General features: G+C 39.9%; 1 protein-coding gene across 3 annotated transcripts in view; it reads left to right on the top strand.

The window, feature by feature from the left end:
- The window catches only part of LOC124229284 (UDP-glucuronosyltransferase 1-6-like), a 96605-nt gene that overhangs the window by 29435 nt on the left and 54681 nt on the right, over positions 1-12489 (top strand). Inside the window, exon 2 of one of the 3 annotated variants that reach the window (XM_046644422.1) lies at positions 18-573. The exons of 1 other annotated variant lie outside the window; for it this stretch is intronic. In XM_046644422.1, the coding sequence (XP_046500378.1) occupies positions 18-573 (556 nt within the window). The remainder of the gene's footprint in view (positions 1-17; positions 574-12489) is intronic. One more of the 3 variants, XM_046644421.1, reaches the window with a different exon arrangement.

Genomic DNA, 12489 nt, shown 5'->3' with positions numbered 1-12489 from the left:
AATCACTTTGCTGAGAGATGGCTCCTGAATGCTGCTCAGACTGAGTATAGGAATAACATGATCGTTATCAACATGTACTTCACCAACTGCCAGAGCCTGCTGAATGACTCTGAGACCCTGAGTTTCCTCAGGGACAGCAAGTTCGATGCTCTTTTCACGGACCCAGCCTTACCCTGTGGGGTGATCCTGGCTGACTACCTGGGCCTGCCCTCCGTGTACCTCTTCAGGGGCTTCCCGTGTTCCCTGGAGTATGCGTTCACTAGAAGTCCAAACCCGGTGTCCTACGTTCCCACATGCTACACCCAGTTCTCAGACAGGATGACTTTCCTGCAACGTGTGGCCAACTTCCTCGCTAATTACTTGAAGGACTACCTATTTTACTGTCTGTATTCCAAGTATGAAGACCTCACATGGAATGTTCTCAAGAGAGATGTGCACTTACCCACCTTATATCGGAAGGTCTCCATTTGGCTGTTAAGATACGACTTTGTGTTTGAGCATCCAAGACCAGTCATGCCCAACATGGTCTTCGTTGGAGGGGTCAACTGCAAGAAGGAGGGAACCCTGCCTCAGGTGGGTGGTTTATTTCTTTTGGATTGCCTGGTTCTTTGTGAGTAAACATTGTTTTTACGTGCTCTGTCTTCCCTGTCATTTGGCTCCTCGAGCCGAGTGTCCCCTGGGGTGGCTGTTGGAAGAACCAGCATCTAGAAGGAGATGGCAGGCTTGGAGTAGGGACGTGAAGGAGGTCTCAGGCAGGGATTTTGAATGATGTTGAGTTTTTGAATGATGACAGGGCTCATGCCACCAATAGCAGGAGATGGCTTTAGCTAGGTAATCTGGGGACAGTCACAGAATCATAGAAAGAGCCTTAGAAGTTTCCAGTCGAAATACTATAGTGTCTGTTGAGACTAGAGTTGAAGGCTTGCCCAAGAGAATGCAGAGCTCAGAGGATAGTAAAGGTCAAAAGCCTTTTCCCACGTGTGTTCCATGCATTTTCCCTTGGCCCTAAACCAGGGGTCAACAAACTACAGCCGTTGGATCCAATCTGCCCAGAGGACTGTTACATGGCCGAGAGCTAAGGTTGGTGTTCACATGTTTAAAGGAATGTGAAAAACAACAACAAAGAATAGGGGGCAGAGATGTGTGTGGCCTGCTGAGCCTACGTATTTTCTCTCTGACCCTTTGTAGAAAAGGTGTCTTGACCTCTGACTTAAGGCAAGTGTTTCTAGATGCCCTCCTGACACATGGGGCAGAGGGTACAGAGCTCCTTTGGAAAATAGAAACTTGTGAGCTTTGGGTGCTTTTGTTTCAGTATTTAAACTGTTGAAAGGCTTCAGACCACTGTGTCTTTCTCACCAGAATCCTGTTATTGAATGCATTTTTCTTCAGAGAGGGAGTCTCAGTAGGTCCCAAAGACCCTTCCCTACGTCCTTGAACACCTGCCCATTTCTTGTTGACCCTTTGGACAGTTGGAGTCATTCTGAGAGGTGGTGGGGGCTGGGGGATGAGCATAAGTGGACTGGTTCCAGGGAGCACGGGGCAGGAGTAGAAAACCTGTATGTCAGGAAAATTTAACCAAGAAGTTAATAAGCAAAACAGTAAGAAGAAACATTTGGTATAAGAAGGAAAAAATATCATTTTTGGTACCTAGGACCCACGGTTCTATTTTTGCAGAGTTGTGTTGAGTCCTATTGAGAAACCAGACTGCAGTGATTGAACTTTCTGGGCACGGTGAACCTTTCTCTCTGCTTGACTGACATTTGTCTCCGTTGTCACTCCAACATGATACCACAGGAACATTCTGTACTAAAATATGTAATTATCACCTTGTTTTTTTAGTTATTAGTATTCAGTGAAAGTGATCAAAATCAAGGATTTTTTTTTTGGCAGATAATGAAATCATTTTAACACTATGAAAAAATTCTGCCCTTTGGGGTGATGGAAATGTTCTGGGATAATATAGACATTGTGGTTTCACAACATTGTGAATTTCCTAAATTCCGCTGAATTATTCCCGTTAAAATGGTTAATTTCATTATGTGAGCTCATCTTAATAACTCCTTTAAAAAAAGAAAATGCACCATCAATCAGAAAAAATAAAGCCTGATTTATAGCTAAAAAAACCCAACAACCACCTCTTTAGTAGGCAAAGAACATGATCAGGCGATACATAAACACAACACAAATGGATAATAAAAGTTTAAAACCACATTTAACTTCAGAAATAATCCAAAACATTCAAATTAATGAACAATGAAATTCAATTTTGCAAGTCAAGCAAGCAAACATGTTTTTTTGGTAACTGTTGCCCTAAGTTAAAACAAATACTCATATATTTGTTTTTAAAGTGTGCCAAGTCTTTCAAAAACCAGGCCTGCTGAACATTCCCTGAATCACGCTAAGACTTAGGGTCCAGGAAAGTGAGCCCATGCTCAGGGGACCTGTGGGCTCCCAGCCTTGCCCGTGCAGGAGAGTAAACCAGATCACTTCCCACCTCTGCCCACGGCGGCTCCCACCTCCTAACCCTAACCCAAGGCCTCCTCTCTAGCCTTGAGCACCTTGTCACCTGCCCCAAATCAGTTGTCCTTGTGCCACATTCTCACAGGTACCTTTCTCTCTGCTCAAGGGAGCTCCAACCCAGGACAGATGCTGGAACACTCTCTCAATTGTTCATCTTGCTTCCAGTTGAGACCCATCTGTCCGATGGCTAAACTCTTTTCCCTTTGCGAGGCTTGGGTGTCAAATATCTCCATTTTAGAAGAGAGTTTACCTTTATATTTCATTATTAGAAGGGCAGTAGAGTGTTTATCCAGAAGAAAGGAATTCACCTTGAGGTCGCCTGTTTCCAGGCACTCTTTTATCCCGTCATACAAGACCGGAAAGTTGCAGCCTCACCAAGGAAAGAAAGGAAGCTGAATGGTGGGTCAGTGGGTCCAAAATCCTCCTCCTTGCTATGCAGGCTGGACTGCAGCCTCCACATCTGACCACGGGGCCAACGACCTCTGCCTCACCTCTCATGGGGTTGTTTGAGGATCAAATGGGCAGCATGGGACAGTGCTGTGTAGACTCTTGAGAGGAGACTGTGGACCCACCTCTCTCTTCCCTGGACCTTAGCCCAATACAGGCTACGACTTTCTCTCTGAGAGTTGATAAAAACAAACTGGTTTTCTTGCGACATTCTTTTGGGAGCATTTCCAGGAAACTGGATGCTAATTCCTCAGTGGTAGTTCTTCTGTTAGCACGTTTTCTTCTCCTGTGTTCTGGAATCATCTAGAGAGTGGTTCTCAAACGAGGGCTATTTTGCCCTTTAGGGGACAACATCTGGAGACATTTTTGCTGTCACAATTGGGGAAAGACACTGTTATCTAGTAGGTAGAGTCCAGGGATGCCGTTAAAGTCCTACAAAACACGAGAAGTACCCTGCCACCCACTCCCAAGAAAGAAGTATTTGGCCCAAATGTCAATATTGTTGAAATTGAGAAACAGTGACTTAAATAGATTGCAGGCGGCCAGCCCGGTGGCCGAGTGGTTAAGTTCGAGTGCTCTGCTTCGGCACCCCAGGGGGGTTTCGCCAGTTCCGATCCTGGGCGCAGACGTGGCACCGCTCATCAAGCCATGCTGAGGCGGCATCCCACATGCCACAACTAGAAGGACGCACGACTAAAAATACACAACTATGTACTGGGTGGCTTTGGGGAGAAAAAGGAAAAATAAAATCTTTAAATAGATTCCAATTGCATATCAGTGGTTTCTACCCAGCAGGGCCCCCAGCTGGGTGGTGTGGGGGCAGCAAGGATCCTTTGCCCACCCTCTGAGCTCACCTTGTCTCCCTACAGTGGTCTCTACTACTAGTACTCACTCAGGCTGCAGTCTCAGCCTTTATTTGTGAACTGGGGATTGCATTCTAGGCAAGTCATGGGATCAAAACCCAAAAATGCCAAGTCATTCTTAACAGGCAATTTTTTTAAACATGGGAGTTAAGCCAATGTCTGCAATGCCTTAAATGGTTTGCTTCTCTTTCAACACATTGTGTTTATGTTTTATGACTGGTTATCTTGGAGATTAACAGACATCCAGAACATTTTATTTTCAGTTATTTTATTGAGGTCATATTGGTTTACAACATTGTGTAATATCAGTTGTACGTTATTGTATATCACTGTCTGTATAGTCTGCATGGTGCTCACTCCCAATAGTCTAGTTTTTATCCATCACCATACATATGTGCCCCTTTTACCCCTTTTGTCCTCCCCCTGGCCCCCTGGCTCTCTGGTAACCACTAATCTGTTCTCCTTTTTCATGTGTTTGTTTATCCTCCACACGTGAATAGAAATCATATGTTTCTTTGTCTGGCTTATTTCGCTTAACATCATACCCTCAAGGTCCATCCATGTTGTTGCAAATGGCATGATTTTGTCTTTTTTTCTATGGCTGAGTAGTGTTCCATTGTATATATACCACATCTTCTTTATCCAATCCTCAGTCGATGGGCACTATGGGTGCTTCCATGTCTTAAGTGTTGTGAATAATGCTGCAGTGAACATAGGGGTGCATAAATCTCTTTAAATTGTTGATATCATGTTCTTTGGATAAATACCAGGAGTAGGACAACTGGATTGTATGGTATTTCCATTTTTACTTTTTTGAGAAGTCTCCATACTGTTTTCTATAGTGGCTGCACCAGTTTGCATTCCCACCAGCAGTGTATGAGTGTTCTCTTTTCTCCATATCTTCTCCAAAATGTGTTATTTTTTGACTTGTTAATTATGGACATTCTGGTGAGTGTAAGGTAGTATTTCATTGTAGTTTTGATTTGTACTTCCCTGATGATTAGTGACGTTGAACATCTTTTCATGAGCCTGTTGGCCATCTGTGTATCTTCTTTGGAAAAATGTCTGTTCATATCCTCTGCCCATTTTTTTCCCTGCTTTTTCTCCCCAAATCTCCCCAGTACATAGTTGCATATTTTAGTTGTGGGTCCTTCTAGTTGTGGCCTGTGGGACGCTGCCTCAGCATGGTCTGATGAGTGGTGCCATGTCTGCGCCCAGGATCCGAACCAGTGAAACCCTGGGCCACCAAAGCGGTGTGTTCGAACTTAACCACCAGGCCATGAGGCCAGCCCCAATCTGCTTATTTTTTGATTGGGTTGTTTGTTTTTTGTTGTTGAGTTGTATGAATTCTTTTGGAATATATTTTGGAAATTAATCCCTTGTTGGATATGTGATTTGGAAGTATTTTCTCCCAGTTGATGGGTTGTCTTTTCATTTTGTTCCCAGTTTCCTTTGCCTTGCAGAAGCTTGTAGGTTGGATTTGTTTTTGTTTCCCTTGTCTGAGTAGACGTGGTATTTGAAAGATACTGCTAAGACTGATGTCAAAGAGTGCACTACCTATATTTTCTTCAAGGAATTTTATGGTTTCAGGTTTTACCTTCAAGTTTTTAACCCATTTTGACTTAATTTTTGTGTATCGTGTAAGATAATGGTCTACTTTTGTTCTTTGGCATGTGGCTGCCCCATTTGCCCAACGTCATTTATTGAAGAGACTTTCCTTCCTCCGTTGTATGTTCTTGGCTCTTTTGTTAAAAATTAGCTGTCCACAGATGTATGTTTTTATTTCTGAGCTTTCAATTCTGTTCCATTGATCTGTGTGTCTGTTTTTGTGCCAGTACCATGCTGTTTTGATTATTATAACTTTGTAGTATATTTTGAAGACAGGGATTGTGATGCCTCCAGCTTTGTCCATTTTTCTCAGGATTACTTTGGCTACTTGGGATCTTTTGTAGTTCCATGTAAATTTTAGAATTCTTTGTTGTATATCTGTGAAGGATGTCATTGGGATTCTGATTGGGATTGCACTGAGTCTGTGGGTTGCATAATATGGACATTTTAACTGTTTATTCTTCGAATCCATGAGCATGGAATATCTTTCCATTTCTTTATGTCTTCTTTGATTTCTTTCAATCATGTCTTATAGTTTTCAGTGTACAGGTCTTTCACTTCCTTGGTTAAATTTATTTGTAGATATTTTATTCTTTTTGTTGCATTTTAAATGAGATTCTGTTCTTGACTTCTCTTTCTGCTGGTTCATTATTAGAGTATAGAAATGCAACTGGTTTTTGTAAGTTGATTTTGTACCCTGCAACTTTGCTGTAGTTGTTGATTATTTCTAATAGTTTTCTAGTGGATTCTTTATGGTTTTCTATATATAGAATTATATGATCTGCAAACAGCAAGTTTGACTTCTTCCTTTCCAATTTAGATACGTTTTATTTCTTTTTATTGCCTGATTGCTCTGGGCAAAACCTCCAGTAGTATGTTGAATAGTGGTGAGAGTGGACACCCTTGTCTAGTTCCTGTTCTCAAAGAGATGGCTTTCAGTTTTTCACTGTTAAGTATGATGTTGACTGTGGGTTTGTCATATACGACCTTTATTATGTTGATGTACTTTCCTTCTATACCCATTTTACTCAGTGTTGGATCTTGTCAAATGCTTTCTCTGCATCTATTGAGATCATCATGTGATTTTTATTCCTCATTTTGTTAATGTGCTGTATCATATTGATGGATTTGCAGATGTTGAACTGTCCCTGCATCCCTGGGATAAATCCCACTTGATCATGGTGTGTGATCCTTTTAATGTATTGCCGTATTCTATTTGCTAATGTTTTGTTGAGTATTTTTGCTTCTATGTTCATCAACAATATTGGCCTATAATTTTCCTTTTTTGTGTTGTCCTTCTCTGTTTTGGTATCAGGGTAATGCTGGTCTCATAGAATGAGTTAGAAACTGTCCCGCCTTTTCCAATTTTTCAGAATAGTTTGAGAAGGATAAGTATTAAATCTTCTTTGAATGTTTGGTAGAATTCTCCAGAGAAGCCATCTGGTCCTGGACTTTTGTTTTTTGGAGGTTTTTGATTACTGTTTCAACCTCTTTACTTGTAATTAGTCTATTCAGATTCTCTGTTTCTTCTTGATTGCATTTGAGGAGGTTATATGATTCTCAGAATTTATCCATTTCTTCTAGGTTATCCAATTTGTTGGCATATAGTTATTCATAGTATTCTCTTATAATCCTTTGTATTTCTGTGATATCCACTGTAATTTCTCCTCCCCTTTTTAATTTTATTTTTTTGAGCCTTCTTTTTTTCTTAGTGAGTCTGGCTAAGGGTTTGCCAGTTTTGTCTGTCTTCTCTAAGAACCCAGTCTTAGTTTTGTTGACCGTGTCTGTTGTTTTCGCAGTCTCTGTTTCATTTCTTTCTGCTCTAACTTTTAGGATTTCCTTCTTTCTGCTGACTTTGGGCTTTGTGTGCTCTTCTTCTAGTTCTGTTAGCTGTAATTCAAGATGATTTATTTGAGATTTTTGTTGAGGTAGGCCTATATATTGCTATAAATTTCCTTCTTAACTCTGCTTTTGTGGCATCCCGTAAGAGTTGGTATGTTATGTTTTCATTTTCATTTGTCTCCAGTTATTTTTTTATTTCTCCTTTGATTTCTTCGTTGATCCAATGGTTATTCACTAGCATGTTGTTTAGTCTCCACATATCTCTGACTTGCCCAGCTTTTCTCCTGTAGTTGATTTCTAGTTTCATAGCATTGTGGTCAGAAAAGATGCTTGATATGATTTCAATCTTCTTAAATTTATTGAGGCTGGCCTTGTTTCACAACATATGGTTTATCTTTGAGAATGTATCATGTGCGCTTGAGAAGATGTGTATTCTGCTGTTTTCAAATGGAATGTTCTAAATATATCAAGTCCATCTGTTCTAGTGTTTCATTTAAGACTTCTGTTTCCTTGCTGACTTTCTGTCTGGATGATCTAGCCGTTGATGTAAGTGGGGTGTTGCAGTCTCCTACTATTATTGTGTTGCTGTCAATTTCTCCCTTTAGGTCTGTTAGTGTTTGCTTTACATACTTTGGTGCTCCTGTGTTAGGTGTATATCTATTCATAAGTGTTATGTCCTCTTGATGGAATGTCCCTTTTATCATTACATACTGCCCATCTTTGTCACTCGTTTTCATTTTTATCTTGAAGTCTGCTTTGTCTGATATAAGTATGGCAACACATGCTTTCTTTTGCTAGCCATTTGCCTGGAGTATCATCTTCCATCTCTCCACTTGGAGCCCATGTCTGCCTTTAGAGGTGAGATGTGTTTCCTGGAGGCAGCATATTGTTGGGTCTTTTTTTTTTTTTTTGAGGAAGATTAGCCCTGAGCTAACATCTGCCACCAATCCTCCTCTTTTTGCTCAGGAAGACTGGCCCTAAGCTAACATCCATGCCCATCTTTCTCTACTTTATATGTGGGATGCCTGCCTCAGCATGGCTTAACAAGCAGTGTGTAGGTCTATACCTGGGATCCGAACTGTCGAACCCCAGGCTGCTGAAGTGGAATGTGTGAACTTAATTGCTGCACCACTGGGCAGACCCCTGTTGGGTCTTGTTTTTTAATCCATCCTGCTGCTCTGCGTCTTTGGATCAGAAAATCCAATTTATTTACATTTACAATGTTATTGATTTTTGAGGGCTTAATACTGCCATTTTGTCTCTTGTTTTCCAGTTGTTCTATATTTCCATTGTGTCTATTCTCTTGTATTTCTGACTGCCATTTCAATTTGGTGTCTTCTGTGATGATGTTCTCAGTTTTCTCTTTTTTAATGATTTGTGGCTCTGCTCTGATTTTTTGTTTAGTGGTTACCATAAGGTTTGTATAAAAGATCTCATAGATGAGTTAGTCCATTTTCTGTTAGCCTCTTATTTCCATTAATGTAAGCAGTTTTCATCCCTTTCCTCTCCTCCTTCTGAATTATTATTGTCACAAATAATTCTTTATTTTATGTTGTGAGTTTGTGACTAAATTGAAGTGTTTATAGTTATTTTTGATGCTTTACATTTCTTTATCTTTTATGTTATGATTAAGTGTTTGCCAGCCTATTCTGATGGACAGCTGCAATTTTCTGATTTTATCTGTCTCTTTACCTCCTTGCTCAGATCTTTTTAAATCTTTGCCTTTTTGTTTCAGGTAGGAGAGTTTCCTTCATTATGTCTTTTAACGCAGGTCTAGTGGCAATGAATTCCCTCAGCTTTTGTTTATCAGGGAAAGCTTTTATTTTTTGATAATATCTGAAAGATAATTTCACTGGATAGAGTCTTCTTGGCTGAAAGTGTTTGTCTTTCAGTATTTTGAATATATCATTCTATTCTCTCCTAGCCTGTAAGGTTTCTGCTGAGAAATCTGCTGACAGCCTGGTAGGGGTTCCTTTCTAGTTTATTTTCTTCTGCTTGGTGCCTTTAATATTTTTTCTTTCTCATTGACTTTTGACAATTTTAGTGTTATATGCCTTGGAGAAGGTCTTTTTGCATTAATGTAATTAAGAGTTCTATTGGCTTCATATACTTGTAGGTCCAGAGTCTGCCCCAGGTTTGGGAAATCCTCAGCTATTATTTCTTTGAACAAGCTCTCTGCTCCTTTCTCCCTCTCTCCTCCCTCTGGAATACCTATCATCCTTATGTGACTTCTCCGAATCGAGACATATATTTCTCAAAGAATTTTTTCATTGTTAAAAATCTTAGTTCTCTCTCCTCCTCCACCTGAAGCATTTCTCTATTTCTATCTTCTGATTCACTAATTCTGTCCTCCATGAGGTCTACTCTATTTTTTATGGTTTCTACAGCATTTTTTATCTCATTAATTGTGTTCTTCATATCCATAATTTCTGTATATATATTTTAAGGGTTTCAATCTCTTTGGTGAAGTATTCCTTCTGTTCGTTAATTTTCTTCCTGAGCTCATTGAACTGCCTTTCTGTGTTTTCCTGTAACTTGCTGAGTTTCTTTATGACAACTATGTTGAATTCTCTACCATTTAGATTCTGATCTTCTGTAACTTCAGGATTTGTTTCTGGAGACTTGTCCTTTTCCCTCTGCTGTGCAATTTTACTGTAGTTCTTCATGTTTTTTGATGAATCGATCCTCTACCAGCATGTTGTAGGAAAATCAGTTGTCAGATTCCATCTGCCACTGCTGGGGTGGACGGGAGCTGTGTTTTGTTATCCTGCCCATCTGCTGGAAGTTGTCCCATTTGGGATGCTCTGCCTTGGTGTGGGCTGACTATAGCTGCTGGGTATGTTGCACTCACATGCCTGGGGTGTTTGTGCTTGGTGGGCAGGGTGCTGTGTTGGGGGGGCAAGATGCCTTCATGGGGGCTGAGCTGCTATCACTCAGTCAGGAGAGTTCACTCATGTGGGGCTGCCTCGGTAGGTGGCTGCTCCTGCAGGCCGGGCTACCACTCCAAAAGCATTCACATGTGGGCCAGTCTGTCCCCATCTCCACTCAAAGTCATGCCAGCTTCTGTGGGAGGATCTGCAACCTGGATCGCTGTCTCTGGGAGTGCGACAGATCTGCTCACCTTCTTCTACTGCTTGCCAGGGATCCAGTCCACCTACGTTCAGCTGTATAGCTGTGTGAATCTCTCAGGTGTCCTGTTGTGTTGTGTTGTGTAGGGATGTTTTTTGTTGGTTAATGTATGCCCATTTAGCTGTAACTTAGAGAGGAGAGACAAAGGGAACAGCTCACTCCGCCATGATGCTGACGTCAGTCACTCCTCCATCCTGAACATTTAACAGCTCTCTTTCTGTTAATAAGTAATTATCTAATGAGTGGCTAAATGCTAGAATAGTCAGGGTTAAACAAGTATTCAGCATAAATCACTGAAAGAATAGAGACTTGGTGATCAATAATTTAAATAATTCTAGAAAAATGAGATCAAGTGAATATTAAAAAAAAACCACTTTCTTGAGGTACAATACACATACTATACAATTCATTCAAAGTTTACAAGTCAGTGGTTTTTAATTTATTCAGAGTTGTGCAAACACCCATAATCAATTTTAGAACATTTTCAATTACCCACAAAAGAAACCCCATATGCATTATCAGTCATTTTCCATTCTCCCCGCCACCAGCCCTTGGCAACCACCAATCTGCTTTCTGTCCCTATGGATTCACCTATTCTGGATATTTCATATAAATGGAATCATACAATATCTAACATTTCATGTGTGGCTTCTTTACTTAGCTTAATGCTTTCAAGGTTCATCTACATTGTAGCATGTACAAGTACTTCATTCCTTTTTATGACCAAAGAATATTCTTTTGTGTGAATAGACTACATTTTATTAATTCATCAGTTGCTGGACATTTGGGTTTCGACTGTTTGCTATTGTGAATAGTGCTGCTCTCAGAAATTGTGTACAAGTTTTTGTTTGAACACTTGTTTTCAGTTCTTTTGTGTGTGTACTCAGGAGTGGAATTGTTGGGTCATATGAGAATTCTGTGTTCAATTTACTGAGGAACTGCCAAACTATTTTCCACAGTGGCCGAACCATATTACACTCCCACCAGTGATTTGTGAGGGTTCCAATTTCTCCACATCTTTGCCAACACTTATTATTTTCCACTAAAATTTTTTTATAGGCATCTTAGCATGTATGGAGTGATATCTCATTGTTTTTATTTGGATTTCCATAATGACTATTATGTTGAACATCTGTTCACATGCTTGTTGGCATTTCTGTGTCTTTGGAGAAATATCTATTCAAATCCTTTGTACGTTGTTTAAATTGAGGGTTTTTTTTGTTGTTGAGTTGTAAGAGATCTTTATATATTCTAGATACAAGCACTTTATCAGATACATGTATATGTTTTTTCTCCTATTTTGTGTGTTGTCTTTTTTGCTTTCTTGATGGTGTCTTTGAAGCACAAAAGTTTAAAATTTTAATCAAGTACAATTGATTTCTTTTGGTGCTTGTGCTTTTGATGTTATATTTAAAAAACCATTGCCAAATCCAAGGCCAAGAGGACTTATGCTTGTTTTCTTCTAATATTTATGGTTTGGGCTCTTATGTTGAAGTCTTTGGTCCATTTTGAGATAGTTTTTATGTATGGTGTGAGGTAAGGGCCCAACTTCACTTTTTTTACATATGGATGCCCACTTGTCCCAGTAGCACTCGTTGAAAGGATTTCTTTCCCTTTTGAATTATCTTGGGACCCTTGTGGAAAATCAGTTGACCATAAATGTGAGGGTTTATTTTTCTACTCCCAATTCTGGAAATACAATTGATTTTTGTATATTGGTCTTGTACCCTGAAACCTTGCTGAAATTGTATTTGTTTTAATGGTTTTTTTTCCAGTGAATTCCTTAGGATTTTCTGTATACAAGATCTTGTCATCTGAAAATAGATAGCTTTAATTCTTCCTTTCCAATCTGGATATTTTCTCTCTTTTTCTGGCCTAATTGTCCTGACCAGAACCTCCAGTACATGTTGAATAGAAGCAAGAAGTGGTGACATCTTTTTCTTGTTCTTGGTCTTAAGGGGAAAGCTTTCAGTCTTTCACCCTTAAGTGTTAATTTGAGATTTTTAACAGATACCCAGATCACTAGATTGAGGACATGCTCTTTTATTCCTAGTTTGTTGAGGGTTCTTATCACACAGGG

This window comes from Equus quagga, chromosome 17 (genome assembly GCF_021613505.1).
Source record: "Equus quagga isolate Etosha38 chromosome 17, UCLA_HA_Equagga_1.0, whole genome shotgun sequence".
Classification (NCBI taxonomy): Eukaryota; Metazoa; Chordata; class Mammalia; order Perissodactyla; family Equidae; genus Equus; species Equus quagga.
The sequence above is the reverse complement of the archived record's forward strand: the minus strand, read 5'-3'. Positions and strand labels throughout refer to the sequence as shown.